The sequence below is a fragment of the Trichomycterus rosablanca genome, chromosome 13 (assembly GCF_030014385.1).
Source record: "Trichomycterus rosablanca isolate fTriRos1 chromosome 13, fTriRos1.hap1, whole genome shotgun sequence".
NCBI classification, from domain to species: domain Eukaryota; kingdom Metazoa; phylum Chordata; class Actinopteri; order Siluriformes; family Trichomycteridae; genus Trichomycterus; species Trichomycterus rosablanca.
The window spans coordinates 37,292,421-37,313,893 of NC_086000.1; the positions used below are offsets into that span (position 1 = coordinate 37,292,421).

The window sequence follows — 21,473 nt, forward strand, 5'->3', positions numbered from 1 at the left end:
TAGTACCTTAACCTCTAGGCTACAACTGACTCGTTCTTTGTAAAATGACTGTAATGGTCACACTTGAGCTTAGAGTCCAGAATTGTTTGTATTCTGAATCACGGAGCGGGTCCTTCCTGTGCAGAGTTTTGCATGTTCTCCACGTGTCCACATGGGTTTCCTCTGGGTGCTCTGGTTTTCTCCTACAGTTCAAAGTCATGCAGTCAGGTTAATTGGAGCTGCTTTTCTCCCAGTGAATCTGACCCACTGCGACCCTGACCAGGATGAAACAATGGTAAAACAGGCAATGAATGAATGACTGAGTGAATCCTCAGGTCACTGCAGGGAAAGCGATTATACACACACACACACACACACACACACACACACACACACACACACACACACACACACACACACACAGGACTAAATAATGGGGTTTGATCATGTTTACTGTCTTCAGCTCACTGTTAAAGATTGAGGAAATATTCAAGCATTTAAACCGTGTGTGTGTGTGTGTGTGTGTGTGTGTAGGTGGGTGATGTACGAGGGCAGGAACTTCCACGGCCGCCAGCTCCTCCTGCAGCCCGGTGAGATCGGTGACTGGAGGAAGTTCAGCGGCTGGCAGCAGATCGGATCCCTGCGACCTCTGCTGCAGGTACAGAGCCATTTCACTTCATCACAACAATATCCCTACTGGTATTCATCATCGGGTTCCCGACTCTGATCTGCATCGTTATCCTATAAGACAATGTACGTTGGTGATTGGCTACGGCTGGCGGCTTCTCTCTGCCCGTATAAACAGGGTCGCTGATCGGGGTCGGGGAGGAAAAACCCAAACTCACCCTGATACTGAGAGAAAACGTGTCGGTTGCTGATGATCAGATGCAATGTTTACAGTCGAGCAGGTTTAAAGGCTGCCGTGCAAGAAATTAAAAGAAGAGATGCAGTTATGAGCTCTTTAGCCTAAAACCGATGGTCCAACCTAGAGGCCTCCGAGCCCAGAGAAGTCGACGCCGCTTCTGGACATGGTTAACATAAGGCTTCTTGTTTGCACAGTAAAGTGTTAAGTATGATTAGTGCAGTAACTCTGTATTGTAGAGCTGATAAAGGTTTGATAAACTAATAGTGTTGAGTGGAGGTTCTTGATGCGGTCCTTGAACGATTTCATGATATTCTGCACTGTAGAGGGAGAACATGCAAATCCCTTCCAATCTTTCTTTGAGGTTCATTGTTTTTAAACATTTCAATCATTTTCTCACACATTTGTGGACAAACTGGATCCTCTGATCATCTTTGGTCCACTAAGGCTCAACCTTTCCTGGATGCTGCTTTTGTACCAAACCATGAACACAATCACCTGTTTAAAATTGCATCATTATTTAGTTTTTTCACATCATTACTCGCCCTAAATTGCCCCCGTCCCAACTTTTTTTGGAATGTGTTGCAGGCCTGAAATGCAGGAATGGATGTTTATTAATAAATGAAATGAAGTTGAGCAGATATAACATGAAATATCTCAGGTTCATCCTGTCTGACATCAAATAAATATATAACGTGTGTGTGTGTGTGTGTGTGTGTGTGTGTGTGTGTGTGTGTGTGAGCAGAAGCCGGTGTATTTCCGCCTGCGCAGTGCTGAGACGGGGTGTGTGATGTCCCTGTACGGCTCTCTCGAGGACCTCAAGCTGGTGAGGGTTCAGGTCCTGGAGGAGAACGGTGGAGACGAGCAGGTCTGGCTTTACCAGAATGGACAGCTGCACTGCAAGGTGAACACTCCTACACTGTGTGTGTGTGTGTGTGTGTGTGTGTGTGTGTGTGTGTGTGTGTGTGTGTGTGTGTGCACAAAGCAGGGTTAAAACATGGTTTGACCTGCACATAGCCCTGACCTCAACACATTTTAAACATTGCTTGTGAGCCTGACCTCACAAATACAATTTTGATGCATTTAAATAGCCACAAATTCCCACAGACACACTCCAAAATGTTTTTCAGGAGAGCAAGTGAATGTCGTTATAGCTGCTAATGGTTTTGTGTGTTTAAACAGTTCCCAGTCCTCATCCTGTACATCACCCCAGTCTGACCATTAATGACCAGTAATAGAACCAGATCCAAATCCTGATCCTCTACTTTGTCCCAGTATGACCATTAATATAAACAGTTCCCAATACTGACCCTGTACTTCACACCAGTATGACCATTAATGACCATTAATAGATCCAGATCTCAGTCCTCATCCTGTACTTTGTCCCAGTATGACCATTAATATAAACAGTTCCCAATAATGACCCTGTACTTTACACCAGCTCCCAGTTCCCAATCCCGATCCTGTACTTCGCCCCAGTATGACCATTAATGACCAGTAATAGAACCAGATCCCAGTCCTCATCCTGTACTTCACCCCAGTCTGACCATTCATATAAACAGTTCCCAGTTCTGACTCTGTACTTTCCAGTATGACCGTTAATATAAACATTTCCCAGTCCTGACCCTGTAGTTCACACCAGTATGACCATTAATAGAACCAGATCCCAGTCCTGATCCTGTACTTCACACCAGTATGACCATGAATATAACCAGTTCCAAATCCTGATCCTATACTTCACACCAGTATGACCATGAATATAACCAGTTCCAAATCCTGATCCTCTACTTTGTCCCAGTATGACCATTAATATAAACAGTTCCCAATACTGACCCTGTACTTTACACCAGCTCCCAGTTCCCAATCCCGATCCTGTACTTCGCCCCAGTATGACCATTAATATAACAAGATCCTGTATTTCCTCCCAGCATGACCATTAATAGAACCAGATCCTGTATTTCCTCCCAGTATGACCATTAATATAACCAGATCCTGTATTTCCTCCCAGCATGACCATTAATAGAACCAGATCCTGTATTTCCTCCCAGTATGACCATTAATATAACCAGATCCTGTAGTTCCTCCCAGTATGACCGTTAATAGAACCAGTTTCCAATATTGACCCTGTATGTCACATCAGCATGACCATTATTATAACCAGATCCCAGATTTCAGTCCTGATACTGTATTTCCTCCCAGTATGACCATTAATATGAATAGTTTCCAGTTCTGACCCTGTACTTTGCCCCAGACTATTAATATAACCATATCCCAGTCCCCAATCCTGGTCCTGTACGTTTTCCCAGTATGATCATTAATGGAACCAGATCCCGAATCTGATCCTGTACGTCACACCAGTATGGCCACTAATATAAACAGTTACCAGTTCTGCTCGTTGCTGCACATGGGCTGTCTGTATGGAGCTGAGGTGTAGGTGTGGCACTGACTCGCTCTCTCTCTGTGTGTGTGTGTGTGTGTGTGTGTGTGTGTGTGTGTGTGTGTGTGTGTGTGTGTGTGTGTGTGAACAGTTAATCGAGGAGTGCTGTGTAGAGCCTTCAGGAGGGATGCTGATGGTGGGCAGTCGTATAAACATCTCCCCCGAGCCCGGACAGGAGAGTCAGTTCTGGAACATCACGGCCGAGGGCCTCGTCCGCTCCAACCTCCAACCCGACCTGGTTCTGGAGGTCAAAGGTTAGTTTGTTATATTGATATACGTATGTGTTGGGTGTTGTAGGGTAAGGTATTAATCCTGACCAGGGTCTAAAGCCTTGCTGGAAACACCAGGCATCACACATTAGCGTGTAGGGGCAACTGGAGGGAGCCAATCCACCAACTGGCATAATTAAAATGATGAAGGGAACCCCAAATTTCACTGCAAAACCCCTTCAACTGACTGGAGGCAAAGATTGAACCTACTTTCCTGGAGCAGTGCAGCACCCACAAATAGAAGTTTGGATTGTATAAGTAGGTTTAGGTAAGAGGATCTGAACCTCTGATGCCAGGTACATGCCTGTAAAAATGCCAGGCTTGACTCGGGCATGTTTGGGAAACAGACTGAGGATGAGCTTCCACATGCAGCCGTGTGTGTGTGTGTGTGTGTGTGTGTGTGTGTGTGTGTGTGTGTGAGACAGTAAACACACCCTGTTGTACTGGTGCGTTGGTGTGTTGACAGTAACAGGTTCACACCACGCCTCACACTCGTACCTCCCTGTAAGATGTTACGCCAACCTGTTGAGACAGCATTCCCTCCCCGCCCTGCCCAGATCACGCACACGCTAACCTGAACCATGTCCCAGTTCCCAGTTAATTATTCCCAGTATGACAAGTAATACAACCAGTTCCAAATCCTGATCCCGTATTATTGCACACAGTTCCCAGTTCTGATCATGAATTTTTCCCAGTATGACCATTAATAGAACTACATCCCAGTTTCTAATCCTGCACATCACACAGTATAACCATTAAAATAAACAGATCCCAGTTCCTAATCTTGATCCTGTACTCCATCCCAGTATGACCATTAATATAACCAGTTCCCGATTCTGATTCTGATACTTTGTCTCAGTACGACTATTACTATACACAGTTCCCAGTTCTGACCATGTACTTTTTCCCAGTATGACCATTAATAGAACCAGGTCCCAGTTCTCAATCCTGATCCTGTACGTTTTCCCAGTATGATCATTAATAGAACCAGTTCCCAGTCCTGACCCAGTACTTCATCTCAGCATGACCAATAATAGAATCTGACCCTGTACTTCCCCCCACTTTGACCATTAATAGAACCTGATCCTAATCCTGACCCTGTACTTATCCCAGTATGACTATTAATATGAATAGTTCCCAGTTCTGATCCTGTACTCCATCCCAGTATGACCATAAATATAACCAGTTCCCAGTTCTGATTCTGTACTTCACACACAGCCATTAATTTAACCAGGTCCCAGTTCCCAATCCTAATCCTGTATTTCCTCCCAGTATAACTTTTTATATAACCAGTTCCCAGGCCTGACCCAGTACTTCATCTCAGCATGGCCAATAATAGAACCAGTTCCTAATCCTGATCCTGTACTTTACCCCAGTATGACCAATAATGTAAACAGTTTCCAATTCTGACTGTGTTTATCCCAGTATGACCATTAATACAAACAGTTTCCAATACTGACCCTTGATTTATCCCAGTATGATCATTAATAGAACCAGATTCCAGTTCCCAATTCTGATCCTGTATGTCCCACCAGCATGGCCATTGATATATCCAGATCCCAGTTCCCAGTACTGACCCTCTACTTTGTCTCAGTATGACCAATAATAGAACCAGTTCCCAGTCCTGACCCTGTACTTCACACAGCCATTAATATAACCAGTTCCCAGTTCTGTCCCAGTACTTCATCTCAGCATGACCAATAATAGAACCAGATCCTAATCCTGGCCCTGTATTTATCCCAGTATGACCATTAATACAGTTTCCAATACTGACTCTGTATTTGTCCCAGTACAACCATTAATATGAACAGATCCCAGATTATAGATCAAGATTAAAATAAAAGTATTCAGAGAACACAGTTAGAGAACCGAATATTAATAAAATAAATGTATAATATAAATAAAAACTGAACCCTGTATTAATTTCACTGATTCTGTGTGATTTTAGCTTCAGTGCTTGTTTATTATCGGCTCTTTATTTGAGGCGTTTTCAGCTACTCTGGTTTCAGTGTTCAAGGTCTCAGTCCATCCATGTTCTGCTGTTTCAGCTCCTATTAAACCCCCTGTTGTAGGAGGGTGAGGACAGGATCTGTCAGGTTCTTTAATAAAGATGAATTAATAAACAGTTAAACAGGAACAAACTTGTTTTATATAAAACAATAAACGCGCTTTTATCTTCATTACTCACACCGACTCTAATTAGGAATGAACTGGAGACACCTGGTGGCTGCGGGCGGTACTGCATGCACATCCATTATATTATTAACAGGGGCAGCGCGACTGTGTTTATTTAAAGCTTATTAAATCTAATTATTACAGTAATAATGTTATATTTCTACTTTAAACACTAGTTTGGGGTCTGGATCATTCACTTTTAGCTGCAGAAACGTTAATATAAACTATTGGAGCTGGGATTAACACCTTAACTGCCAGTGAGCCCTGGTTTAATCTTGGGCCATACCCATACCTGCAGCAGGTCTCCATTACCTACAGGAGAGACTAGTGCCTCCTTTTAAAGGGGCTAAAAAAAGATGTAAAGAGAGACTGGGAAAACATTAGGACTGAAAAGTTTTCTCACAAACTGATGAAAGATACAAGAGGAAAAAAAAGAGTGAAGCTTAAATACTAGTACAGGAAAGAAAAAGTGAGGGGAGATAAAAGGAAAATGATCAAATGAGAGAGATAAATAAAACAAAGACTGAGGAGAACCAGGCAACACATGCATGTCTAGTTTAAGTTTATTCTTATAAAGATGCTGCATAAATACATCAAAAATCACCTACCTTCACTAACCCCTAAAATCAGGCATCTTAATTCAATTGTAAACCCCAAATCTATTGGACAACCCTTTATTTATCACAATCTTTGTTAATACCTGGGGGGTCACTCTAAAAAAAATATTGGTGGAACAATGCCACATCTAAACCTACTTATTTAACACCATGATTATTATACGTTTCAGAATACACCCATGTGCTAAACTTTATGAACTGGTGCCCTACATGTGGTGCCTTCAGACAAACATTTCGATGTCAGCATCGTAACAATGACCCAAAGAAATCGAGTACAAATTTTACATTATGATCTCAGTCCTTTATGTGATAACAATCAAACTACGCTGCTGTGAGCTGACCACACCCTGGGTGAAAATAAGCCTAACGTATAGAGGACGTCGTCACTTTATAGGAATTTGCATGTGTAAGGGTTTGTTCAGGCCCTGTTGTTACACCAAGTGTGCACAGAAGGCGCTGAAACCTCATAACAACGAAGGAACGAGGAATTAATGAGGAACTTCGAACGTTATAAGCATCTGAAGTGTACAATATAAGAACCTGGAGGGTTATAAGAACTGACTGGGCAGTTCATTTAGTCATAACCTCATCCCACCCAAAAGCAAGCTTCAGATGTTCTTTTGTGCCCACTGCCATCAGACTGCATACATAACAACATATATACAACATGTATAATAGTAATTGCTAATATACAGTCAATAATCTTATTTTATGGGCGCCCAGGTGGCACAGCGGGATATTCCTCTAGCACACCAGCACTGAGATTCTGAACTCCTCGGTTCGAGACGCGGCGTTGCCACCGGTCGGCTGGGCGCCATCTAGCGGGCATAATTGGCAGTGCCTGCAGGGAGGGATGACCGGACTACGTGGGTGGGGGTCTTCAAACGCTGTGTGAGGACCCTGATTGGCAGATAGAGAGGTGCCTGTGCAGAATGCATGGGTCAAAAAGGGTTCCGGAGGAGGCGTGAGCAGCGATATACCCACCTCGACTACAATCAGGGATCCACCAGCAGCGGAAGACAGACTGACTACGATAAATTGGGAGAAAATGCAGAAATAATTTTAAACAATTATTTTATTCTGTCTTTATTATATTTACACTAACTGTATTTACTCTGAATTTCCCTCGTGTGGCTCAATAAAGGAATCTTATCTTATTTCTAGTATTAATAATACAGCAATGAGCAACTGTGGACTCTATTTATTTACTTATATTTAATAGGTGTGTTTTACTCAAACAAAAGTGAGCGAAACATGGGCAGTTTAATCCCTATTTATGTGACCACCTTCCAGATGTGTTTTTCACCTAAGCAGCTGTTATACATTCCTGATTTTAATGACATTTATTCTTCTGCAGCGTAAATCAGTAACAGAATTATTAGAATTAAAGATGATGCTCCTCTCTTCCAGGTGGGCAGCAGTACGATAAGAACCTGGTGATCCTGAACGCGTTCGACGAGAGAAAACCCAACCAGAGGTGGACGGTGGAGATTCTCTAACAGCAGCGCGGAGCTCGTCCGTACAGCGGTGGGCCGTGTGGCGCAGCTCCACCGGGAGGCCCAGGACTTCTGAGCTGAACTGGTTTTCAGACTCACTAAAGATGAGTTTTCTTCTCAGACGCACCAGGACTGTCAAGTGTGTGAAGATGCCCGCGGGTGGCACTCGGACGCTGCGTATCAGAGACTGAACTGGCGCTTCGGTTGAAGATTATGAACTGCGTTTATGAAAGCAGTGATCTATGCAATTATACAGTGTTAACACGAGGTGTTGTAAAGAATTACCCCCCCATGACCCCCAAAATTCTTCTCTTTAAAGTGCCTTACTTTGTCTGCCTCACTTTATCTGCCTCTCATTATCCACTTTACTTTATCTGTCTCTTTATCTGCCTTACTTTATCTGCCTCTCATTATCCGCTTTACTTTATCTGCCTTTATCTGTCTCACTTTATCTGCCTTTATCTGTCTCACTTTATCTGCCTTTATCTGTCTCACTTTATCTGTCTATTTGCCTTACTTTATCTGCCCCACTTTGTCTTTTTCTGCCTCAATTTGTCTTTATCTGCCTCACTGTCTTTTTCTGCCTCACTTCATCTGCCTTTATCTGCCTCACTTTATCTCTTTATCTTCAGCAGCTGTAACATAACTGCCGTCGTATTAAGAATAAAATATTTGACCGTTTCTCGTGATCGTTTCTGATTCAGAAGTACTCGACTGCTCTCGTGTGAAGTTCCTCATTACCATGACAACCACAAGCAGAAGTGAGAACATGCTAATTGCACGCATCTAGCTGAGACCGAGCGATGTGTATTTCTCTTTATATGGTCATGTTTTGTAAACCTAGCCATAGTGAAGGACACAGATACCATCAGTGCGCTGTCAGTGCTGGTCTCAGGCCTGGGTAAATAGAGGGGTCGAGGCAGGAAAGGGCAAGAACAAAAAAACAAAAAAAAAACCAGTTTGCTGACCGTCTGATGTGCAGTTGTTGAATTGCAGCGTTATTAGCACGGAACAGATTACAACACATCTGGAGCAAACCAGTGAAAAGTAAAGCCACTTACTGGCATGTGTTAGAAGGGGTTAGGATTCATTTTCTGTTCTCGTCTCAGTACAGATTGTGTTGAGATTATAGTCACTGATGCAGATTACAGATGTACCTTGTAACTCAACGTCCCCTAAACTCAAAATCTTAAACGTTTACCTTAAACTCGACGTGTGTCAGACTGCCGCTTTGTTCAGCGCTCGACTCGAGCGGTAAAACCTGATCAGCGTGTGAATCTGAGCTGAATCTGCATCAGTGTGGAATAAGCGTCAGATCCAGGGTTACAGCTCCACATGTATCTGTGATTATCTGGATTCTCCTCCCTGTTTCACTTTTAAACTTGTGTTACAGCTCCAGCTTCTGAGAAACGCTGAGAATCAGAATCAGCTTCTCCCAGAGTCTAAATAAAGCTTAACGTGGTTTAATGTAGTAAAAGAAGGAGACAGGAGCACTAAACTTCTCTTCATTATTACTGCTCATAAGTTCCTCCACTAATTAAGAAGCGTCAGGAAACAATAAAGAAGTAAAACTAAAGTGCAGCTTTTATTGTATTTCAGTGTTTATATTATATTTGTGTTATTTTCAGTGTTTAAGTGTCAAAAACAACCTCATTATTTTACATGAGACTAAAATATCTGCAGCTCCACGGGACCATGGACGCATTAACAGGTTCCCCAAACATCCTTATGGGGAAAAAATACCTCGAAACTCAACGTCTTTAAAACTCGACGCCACTCCCAGAACCGACTGACGTCGAGTTTTTAAATTACCATTGTATATGACAGCATTGTTGGACTACACTGAACCTCATGGGTGACTCGGTGGGTAGCACTATCACCTCACAGCATAAGGGTCCTGGGTTCAGTTCCCAGGTGGAGCGGTCCGGGTCCTTTCTGTGTGGAGTTTGCATGTTCTCCCCGTGTCTGTGTGGGTTTCCTCCCACAGTACAAAGACGTGCAAGTGAGGTGAATTGGAGACACTGAATTGTCCATGACTGTGTTTGATATTAAACTTGAACTGATAAATCTTGTGTAAGCAGTAACTACCTGTACAGTCATGAGTGTAACCAAAGTGAGTAAAACATGACGTTACAATCCTAATAAATATATCAAACACTGACCCCTAGAGGCTAAATGTAGAGGTGGATGTTAGTGGTTCTACGATTTGTTCTAGCGTGTCTGTTTTCGTGTTGAATGATGCAGGATGGCAGCAGAATTCGATGCTGCGTCGCTGTGGGGCTTAAGGCATCACACAGGAATTTACTGGCCTAAAATGTCGGCACAAGAACGACGTGTCAGGAATCCCAGACGCTCCTTATTATCAACACTGACCTCTTAATGCTGCCCGGCGCCTCTTACGTTCTCCAAATATTTCCACAATACTAACAGTAATAGTCTGAAAAACAAAAACATGGACACGTGGACTTTCGCTTCAAACTTTTGACGTGTGAGCACAGAGCAGACGAGGTGTTAGAATAAAAAGAATGCTAGACATTACATAATGACGTTTTTACAGCTCTGAAAGTACGCGGTGACCTTTCAGCCTAAAGTACATAACGAGCGAAGAGAAAATCCGGTGCGTCAGTGAGTGGGCGAGGTTACAGAGCTACAGAGGAAACACTAGCACTTATTTACATGAGATTATTTATTTGAATAAAGTGATTATTTTAATCAACACATTGATGTTAAACCTGTACCCACAGAATCTTCCCTAAAAACACAAAGTGCTCACACGGTGCTGGAGTTTCAGTCCGACATCTTTCCTCTGTAGTTCTGCACTAAACGTTTATCTTAAACCGTCAAGGTTTTAATTTGTGTCCATAAAACGTGACCGCAGGTCTCGGGTTCCATCCGCGCTGGTCGCTACGGTCACTCATCCTGCTCCTTGGCAATGGTTACTACAGTCTTGCCTCGGGCGTGGCCGCCCTCCACTTTCTGGAAAGCCTGAGGAACCTGAGAGAAAGAGAAGGTCTCCTCCACCACGGCCTTGATCTACACACACACACACACACACACACACACACACACACACACACACACACACAGAGAGAGAGAGAGAGAAAGAGAGAGAGAGTTTATCACCTCACACACACACTGTACACGCACTTCACATACACAACACAAGCACACACACATACACACAAACAATACAGATACTATACCCACAATAACACAATACACACACATACTGCACACACACTATATACAAACTTTACACACACTACACACAAACAATACAGATACTATACCCACAATACACACACATTATACAAACACACATGCAACATACACACTATATGCATACACACAATACAGATAACATACAATGCACACATTGCTATGAACAAACAATGCACACAATAAAAAATTAACACACTACATGCACAAACAACAGACACTACACACATTCACAATACACACACAAAACAAACACATACTATGCCTACAATAACACAACACACACACACTACACACAGTATACAAACATACACTATACAAACCATATACAAACAATACACACACATACACACAAAATACACAACTACGCACAAACAGAATACATACAAAATTCACAAAAACCCACAATTACACAACACACACATACTGTACATACACAGGAAGAAGAATACACACTATACGTGCATACTCACACGACACTCGTATGCGTAATACAAACCACAAACACACATTATACTGTACACATACTGTACACATACTGTACAAACACTTAACACATGCAGTATACAAACAACACACAAAACACACTATACACAGTATACAAACACACACCCTTATCCATACACTACACACACAGAATACAAACAATACACACAAAACACACTATACAAACACTCCCTTATACATACACTACACACAGCATACACACAATACACACTATACACAGTATACAAACACACACCCTTATACATACACTACACACAGCATACACACAATACACACTATACACAGTATACAATCCATACACACATGCAGACAAAATGCACACTAAATATACATACACACAAAATACACAAAAACACACAAAACAACTTAATACACACCACACACACAGATTTCACACACATACTACTTACACAAACAACAGACACTGCACACATTCACAACACACAAACACATACTACTCCCACAATAACACAATACACACACATAACATACACCGTAAAACAACACACACAAAACACACTATATAAACACTACACACAGTATACAAACATACACTATACAAACCATACACACACAGACAAAATACACTACACAAACACCGTATACAAACAACACACACAGTATACAAACAACAGACACAAAACACTATACAAACACACTATACAAACAACACACACAGTATACAAACAACACACACAAAACACTATACAAACACACTATACAAACAACACACACAGTATACAAACAACACACACAGTATACAAACAACACACACAAAACACTATACAAACACACTATACAAACAACACACACAGTATACAAACAACACACACAAAACACTATACAAACACACTATACAAACAACACACACAGTATACAAACAACACACACAGTATACAAACAACACACACAAAACACTATACAAACACACTATACAAACAACACACACAGTATACAAACAACACACACAAAACACTATACAAACACACTATACAAACAACACACACAGTATACAAACAACACACACAAAACACTATACAAACACACTATACAAACAACACACACAGTATACAAACCACACACAGTATACAAACAACACACACAAAACACTATACAAACACACTATACAAACAACACACACAGTATACAAACAACACACACAAAACACTATACAAACACACTATACAAACAACACACACAGTATACAAACAACACACACAGTATACAAACAACACACACAAAACACTATACAAACACACTATACAAACAACACACACAGTATACAAACAACACACACAAAACACTATACAAACACACTATACAAACAACACACACACAGTACACAAACAACACACACAAAACACACTATATAAACACTCTACACACAGTATACAAACATACACTATACAAACCATACACACACACAGACAAAATACACTACACAAACACCGTATACAAACAACACACACAGTATACAAACAACACACACAAAACACTATACAAACACACTATACAAACAACACACACACAGTATACAAACAACACACACAAAACAACACACACAAAACACACTATATAAACACTCTACACACAGTATACAAACATACACTATACAAACCATACACACACACAGACAAAATACACTACACAAACACCGTATACAAACAACACACACAGTATACAAACAACACACACAAAACACTATACAAACACACTATACAAACAACACACACAGTATACAAACAACACACACAAAACACTATACAAACACACTATACAAACACCACACACAGTATACAAACAACACACACAAAACACTATACAAACACACTATACAAACACCACACACAGTATACAAACAACACACACAAAACACTATACAAACACACTATACAAACAACACACACAGTATACAAACAACACACACAAAACACTATACAAACAACACACACACAGTATACAAACAACACACACAAAACACACTATATAAACACTCTACACACAGTATACAAACATACACTATACAAACCATACACACACACAGACAAAATACACTACACAAACACCGTATACAAACAACACACACAGTATACAAACAACACACACAAAACACTATACAAACACACTATACAAACAACACACACAGTATACAAACAACACACACAAAACACTATACAAACACACTATACAAACAACACACACAGTATACAAACAACACACACAAAACACTATACAAACACACTATACAAACACCACACACAGTATACAAACAACACACACAAAACACTATATAAACACACTATACAAACAACACACACAGTATACAAACAACACACACAAAACACTATACAAACACACTATACAAACACCACACACAGTATACAAACAACACACACAAAACACTATACAGACACTTATACAAACAATACACACACAATATACAAACATACACTATTGCACACACGTGCAGACAAAATACACAATATACATACACACAAAATACACAAAAACACACAATAACTTAATACACACCACAAACACATTATACTGTACACATACTGTACAAACACACTTAACACATGCAATATACATACAATACACACAAAACACACTATACAAACAACACACACTATACAAACATACACACTTGCTTGCACATATACAGAAACACACACTAAATATGCATACATAATACACACTACACACACAATACTACGCCCAAACAAAATACACACAACAAAGTGTGGCGGATGTGGTCTGATAAAAATAAAAGGCCACAGACCCTCTCGTTTTCAGTTCCACACGTGATGGACCGTTTGGGGCTTATCCCCATTTTAAGGTCTCTTGTTGTTTTTTTTTAATCTGAAGTATTATTAAAAACTGAGAGCGCAGCACTAATAAACCCTTTAACCTTATAAAAAACAGAACGCTTATGTCTGTGTATGTGAGTTGTGATGCTCTTTAGGCTGTGGGTAAGACTGTCAGAAACGTTTTACCTTTCCTGCGTCCACTACTTCACTGATCTCGTCCAGCGCAGGGCCGCTCGGGGTGAAGAATCCCCACCGGTAATGAACCCCTTTAGCTAAATGCTGCCAGACACAACAGGACAAACACATCAGAGCAGCTAATTCAATCAATCCTAGTCCATTATCACCTGTTTTGGCTGTGTGTATAGTCTTAATAACGTCACACATCTGTGCAGATGTGCACACGTGTCCAGTAATTAATTATGAATGATCGTTTTGTCTCAGTATAGATAATTAATATTGAATTATAAAACAATCCATGCGCCGCTGTGCCGTCCTGCCCTGCCCTGCCCTGCCCTGACCTCACTGATCGCTTCAGGGCGACACGCTGGGTCGAGCAAGAAGGTCCTGGGTTCGATTCCCAGGCGGAGCGGTCCGGGTCCTTTCTGTGTGGAGTTTTCATGTTCTCCCCGTGTCTGTGTGGGTTTCCTCAACACAGTACAAAGACGTGCAGTCAGGGAAATTGAAGATCATAAATTGTCCCTAGGTGTGACTGGCGATCGGGGGTGTTTCCGTCCTTTCAGCCAGTGGATTGCACCCACTGCGACCCTGACCAGGACACAGTGGTGGTAAAACAAACAGTGAGTGAATGTTAATTGTTCAACCACACGTTTTTGATTTGATCTGTTTGTGTTTGACTGGATGTAGCCACTTCTGTGCACGTCTCTGATTTTTGTTGGATAATTAATGCACATCAATCTCCACCAGGTGCTTCTGTTCACAGTCGAGCGAGCTTTTACGTGAGCTAAGAGAAAGAGGAGGCTTTGACGAGGGAACTGAGGGGGAAAAACTCGACATCCGCAGCCACAGAAGAGCTGCAAGTCGGTGCATCTGCATTTCATCTTCCGTAGATACAAAAGTGTGTGTGTGCGTGTGAGTGTGTGCGTGTGAGTGTGTGTGCGCTTGTGAGTGTGTGTGTGTGGAGAGGAGAGCAGGGTTTTGGAACTAAAACCTCAGCACACATCCCGTCACATCTGAACAACATGCAACACCTATGCAAAAGTGTGACCTTCTAAACAAAGGCTGAACGCTTCACCGCTTTTCAACTACTATTGTCCCGCCGACGCCCAGAACGTGTCATTAAGTAACAAATAAATCATAAAAAATTCAATTAAATACACATTCTTTTATTTAGGCATCACCAAAACGGATCTGCTCCTCATACCAGACTCGGTGTTTACGCCGGATGCCCTTCCTGATGCCACTCTCAGAACCCACAGGTTTACTATGACAGAATGTGGGCAGGACACTGTGCGGTGCCGGCAGTAAAGAGCACATTTCTTTCCAAGTTCGTTTGAGATATTTCATGTTTTATCTGCTCAACTTCATTTCATTTATTAATAAACATCCATTCCTGCATTTCAGGCCTGCAACACATTCCAAAAAAAGTTGGGACGGTAAAGCATTTACCACTTTGTACCGTCGCCGTTCCTTTTCACCAGTGATTTAGTGTTTCAGCTTTTATTTTGTCTCGTTCTTTCTGCAAACACGTCTTAAGGTCAAAATTCTCCACACGTTCTCTATTGGGGACAGGTCAGGACTGCAGGCAGGCCGGTCCAGTACCCGTACCCTCTTCTTCCGCAGTCACGCCTTTGTAATGTGTGCAGCAGGTGGGTTTGCATCGTCTCGTTGAAAAATGCTGGACGTCCCTGGAAAAGACGACGTCTTGAAGGCAGCACATGTTGCTCTAAGATCTCAATGTACTTTTCTGTATTAATGCTGCATCACAGAAGAGGAAATGACCTTTACCAAGGGTACTGACACACCCCCATACCATGACAGGGGGTGTGTCAGTACCAGGGTGTATCATGGTATGGGGGGTGTGTCAGTACCAGGGTCTGTCATGGTATGGGGGTGTGTCAGTACCAGGGTGTATCATGGTATGGGGGTGTGTCAGTACCAGGGTGTATCATGGTATGGGGGTGTGCTTGATAAAGGTTTGATAAACTAACCCCTCACCCATGTGGTTATATCAGCTAGTGTTGAGTGGAGGTTCTTGATGCGGCGCCGTCTGAGGGATGGAAGATCACGAGCGTTCAGATTAAGCTCGCACCCTCGACCTTTACACACTGAAATTCCTCCTGATTCCTTGAACGGTTTAATGATATTCTGCACTGTAGAGGGAGAACATGCAAATCCCTTCCAATCTTTCTTTGAGGTTCATTGTTTTTAAACATTTCAATCATTTTCTCACACATTTGTGGACAAACTGGATCCTCTGATCATCTTTACTCATCAGAGACTCTCAGCCTTTCCTGGATGCTGCTTTTGTACCAAACCATGATCACAATCACCTGTTTATAATCACATCATTATTAGCCCTAAACTGCCCCCGTCCCAACTTATTTTGGAACGTGTTGCAGGCCTGAAATGCAGGAATGGATGTTTATTAATAAGTGAAATGGAGTTGAGCAGATAAAAGATGAAATATCTCAGGTTCATCCTGTCTGACATCAAATAAAAGTCAAAGTACGGTTGTTGTTACCTTGAGTGCCTTCGTCGCTATGGTGACGCCCGTCTGCATCATGCCGTCGGCGAGGCCGAGCTGGTCGGTGTTGCGCAGGAACGGTGTCACCAGGGTGACGTACTTGGCACCGGACCAGGGCTTCAGCAGAGCCAGCGCCCACTTCTCCGTCTCCCCGCCGATGTTGTCCAGAACCAGATCGAACCTGGGACAGACGGGGGGAAATGAAAATACACAAAAATAAGCCGACACCCCTTTTATTACTTCAGTTCAGGCGTTTCAGCCACACTCATTGCTAACAGGTGAGTGAAATGTAGTTTATAAAAGGAATAACAAGCTAACATTGTTGTGGCAACAGTTTAGGGAAGGCCCGGCTCAGTTTCGGCATTAAGGCGAGGTCCATAAAGACGCGGTTTGGTGAGGAGCAACATCAGTGACTGACCACACACTTGGTCTGTCTGAAAACCTAGCGCTCTCTCTATATGATCAGGTGTCCACATTCTTTTGGCTACATAGTTCATCTATGATGGAGAATCTGTGTGGCCTGGACGCGTGTTCTCATTCCTTCATTACTATGGAGGTGTCAGTGCAGCTGAACGTACCTCTCCAGCCTCTGCAGTTCTCTCTCCACAGGTCCCGCCGTGTAATCCACCACGTCATCGGCTCCCAGACCCCTCACCAAGCGCTCGGCACCGCCGGAACACGTCACCGTCACGTGAGCGCCCCACGCCTTCAACAACTGCACACACACAGAGCTGTGGGTTAGTACTGGAACCAGGTGATACAATCACCATGTGGAGATCCACGACAGCAGCTTCAATACGTTACAAGGTCTCCTAATAATATAAATATTTTATATCAGTAACAGTTTCTGCTGGTTTGTGTTCCTACTCACCAAAACCAGTTTTTAGGAGCCAAAATAATAAATGTAAGAGAGGACAGCGGGTAAATAAACGTTACCTGTATAGCAAACGTTCCGACCCCTCCTGAACCCCCCAGGATCAGAACACTGGAACATAAAAGCACATTTATCACACACACACACACACACACACACACACACACACACACACAGTTTTACTCTCATATTTATTCATTTATTTATTAGGATTTTAATGTGGTGTTTTGGAAAGTCATGATCTGGATTCATGAAACTAACAGGTGTGGATCGTGCTGGATGAAAAACTGGGTACGGGAGCGAACGCCGTTACCGTTTCTTGGCGCAGTTGTCTTTGGTGAGGCCGCCGGTGTTGACCAGAGCCGACCAGGCCGTAGCTGCTACGTAGGGGACAGACGCCGCCTCCAAGTGGCTCAGGGTTTTGGGCTTGTGTGAGACCTGGATGGTGCAAACAATCACGATCAGTGGTTCCATTTACACACATTATTTAGCCAAAAGTATCTGGACACCCCAACAAACTATTGAGTTCATTCTTCCAGTATGGCTGGACCTCTGTCCCCATAGCCAGGTCCATACTGTGTGTAGGAACCCTGACCTCAACTCCACTGAATTTCTCTGGGATGAACTGGAACATCCAATGGGATCCTTGTGTCCAACATCAGTGCCCAGCCTTCTAAATGCTCTCCTGTCTGAGCAATAAGTTCCCACAGACGCACTCCAAAAGCCGGTATTCACACAGATATGTATTATTTTTCAGTACTGGAGGTGACCTGTAGTTCTCCAGAGGCGTTTATACAGAAATCTGCTTCTTATTTGGTTCCTTCTGGTTCCCAGCAGCAGTTCTAAGGACAGTATACGGTTAAAATCTTGAACACGCTGGACTGTGAGTGACCGGCCCTCGTTATCAAGGTACTGGACCTAAACTGCGGAACCTCCAGAAAATAGACAAGTAAGTGTGGACAAAAGTATTCAGACAACTGAGAATGACCCACTTGGCCACCTATTAATCTACTTGGCCCCTGTAGACCCACTTGGCCCCATATTAATCTACTTGTTCTCCTGTAATGTTCTTCCTATCCTTCAGGTTATTTATAATTTGTAGGAACAGAATTAAAAGACGTGGTTCTGCTATTTTTTAAAATAAATTCACTTTAATTAAAGGACAGTTTTTGCGAAGTCGGATTGGACTTCATTACCTCGTTAGCGCTGAGCACCACAAACTCCGCCAGGGCGCCCTGCTTCCACGGAGAGATGGCCGCCCACACCTGAAACACGAAGAAACAAGAACAAACAAACATGCAGTTACTGTCCACAGGGTCAGAACAGACCACAGGACTGACCAAACAGCTCGGGGGTCCAGCGGTACTACGGCACATGCAGAGCTACAGGTCAAGTTTATTTCTGAAGCATGTTTTAATGTTTTAAAAGTAATTTATAAAATGCAGAACAAGCAATATGAGGTGACAGAATACAAAGAATCTACAATATATATTTACAGTATATACAGAGATTCTTAGTTCAGCTTCATGTACACGTCCCACAGATTTATAAACTGTACCCACGGATTTATAAACTGTACCCACGGATTTATAGACTATACCCACAGATTTATAAACTGTACCCACGGATTTATAGACTATACCCACAGATTTATAAACTGTACCCACGGATTTATAGACTGTACCCACGGATTTATAGACTATACCCACAGATTTATAAACTGTACCCACGGATTTATAGACTATACCCACTGATTTATAGACTATACCCACAGATTTATAAACTGTACCCACGGATTTATAGACTATACCCACTGATTTATAGACTATACCCACTGATTTATAGACTGTACCCACGGATTCATAGACTATACCCACAGATTTATAAACTGTACCCACGGATTTATAGACTATACCCACTGATTTATAGACTATACCCACTGATTTATAAACTGTACCCACGGATTTATAGACTGTACCCACGGATTTATAGACTATACCCACAGATTTATAAACTGTACCCACGGATTTATAGACTGTACCCACGGATTTATAGACTATACCCACAGATTTATAAACTGTACCCACGGATTTATAGACTATACCCACTGATTTATAGACTATACCCACAGATTTATAAACTATACCCACAGATTTATAGACTATACCCACTGATTTATATTTAGTGGCCAGTGATAGCTCAGTGGTTAAGGTACTGGACTAGTAAACAGAAGGTTGCCGGTTCAAGCCCCGCTACCACCAAGTTGCCACTGTTGGGTCCCTGAGCAAGGCCCTTAACCCTCAATTGCTCATTGTGTAAGTCGCTTTGGATAAAAGCGTCTGCTAAAATGCTGAAAATGAAAAATGAAATTTATAGACTATACCCACAGATTTATAAACTGTACCCACTGATTTATAGACTATACCCACAGATTTATAAACTGTACCCACGGATTTATAGACTATACCCACGAATTTGTGAGTACAGTTTATAAATCTGTGGGACGTGTACATGAAGCTGAACTAAGAATCTCTGTATATATTATTTTCTCTTGAAATGAGTCTGTACATTAAATAGTTTCTACTTTATTTTAAATAAGATGTTTATGCAAAACTTAAGATTAATAGGGGATAATCCAGCACCTCAGATAAACAGTATTCATATTCAAATGTAGTGTATGTCTCGCCTGAGCATGTTACCTCGTCTCCCGGTTTGAAGTATGCCACGTCCAGGCCGCACTCCATGATGACCCCCGAAACGTCACGACCCAGGATCACCGGGAACTCCCCGCCCGACTTGTTCAAGTTCAACGGGTCGCGCTTCATGGCCAGAGTGGCAGCACCATAACCACCTGAAAAATACAATAAAAAAAAAAGAGGACACATTTCTGCACTGTACAGCAATACCATTTGTATTTGTATACAGAATACATTTGTTTTCTGTATGGAGTTTGCATGTTCTCCCCGTGTCAGTGTGGGTTTCCTCCGGGAACTTCGGTTTCCTCCCTCAGTTTAAAGACGTGCAAGTGAGGTAAATTGGAGATACAAAATTGTCCATGACTGTGTTTGCTATTGAAAACTTGAACTGATGAGTCTTGTGTAAGCAGTAACTACGTTTCTGTCATGAATGTAACCAAAGTGTAAAACATGACGTTCAAATCCTACCTATCTATCTATCTATCTATCTATCTATCTATCTATCTATCTATCTATCTATCATCTATCTATCTATCTATCTATCTATCTATCTATCATCTATCTATCTATCTATCTATCTATCTATCTATCTATCTATCAATCTATCTATCTATCTAAAATATTTATAAATACACAGTCAAAAGACAAAGTCATAAGTGTGTCAAATAAAACTGTGTAAATGCACTGGAACTTAAACACACAGTTAGTGGTGGATAGAAATTGAACCTCATTAAACACTGATGCTTTACTTACCTCTCATGTTCACATCAATGGGGTTGATTCCAGCTGCGTGCACTTTGACTATCACCTCGTTTGGGTAGTGTATGA

The 21,473-nt window shown here is 42.0% G+C and overlaps 2 protein-coding genes across 2 annotated transcripts in view; one reads left to right on the plus strand and one right to left on the minus strand.

The window, feature by feature from the left end:
* Positions 1-8,516, plus strand: part of crybg1a (crystallin beta-gamma domain containing 1a) — a 111,239-nt gene extending 102,723 nt beyond the window's left edge. The window contains exons 19-22 of the mRNA XM_063006751.1: positions 514-637; positions 1,587-1,745; positions 3,370-3,532; positions 7,750-8,516. Coding sequence (XP_062862821.1) covers positions 514-637; positions 1,587-1,745; positions 3,370-3,532; positions 7,750-7,838 — 535 coding nt within the window. The 3' untranslated portion in view covers positions 7,839-8,516. The remainder of the gene's footprint in view (positions 1-513; positions 638-1,586; positions 1,746-3,369; positions 3,533-7,749) is intronic.
* Positions 8,517-10,503: 1,987 nt separating this feature from the next.
* The window catches only part of rtn4ip1 (reticulon 4 interacting protein 1), an 11,410-nt gene continuing 440 nt past the window's right edge, over positions 10,504-21,473 (minus strand). The window contains exons 1-9 of the mRNA XM_063007503.1: positions 21,399-21,473; positions 20,649-20,800; positions 19,146-19,214; positions 18,263-18,387; positions 18,012-18,060; positions 17,654-17,790; positions 17,073-17,256; positions 14,558-14,650; positions 10,504-10,868 (exon numbers count right to left, since the gene is read on the minus strand). The exon at positions 21,399-21,473 is cut by the window's right edge and continues 440 nt beyond it. Of these exons, the coding sequence (XP_062863573.1) occupies positions 10,746-10,868; positions 14,558-14,650; positions 17,073-17,256; positions 17,654-17,790; positions 18,012-18,060; positions 18,263-18,387; positions 19,146-19,214; positions 20,649-20,800; positions 21,399-21,473 (1,007 nt within the window). The 3' untranslated portion in view covers positions 10,504-10,745. The remainder of the gene's footprint in view (positions 10,869-14,557; positions 14,651-17,072; positions 17,257-17,653; positions 17,791-18,011; positions 18,061-18,262; positions 18,388-19,145; positions 19,215-20,648; positions 20,801-21,398) is intronic.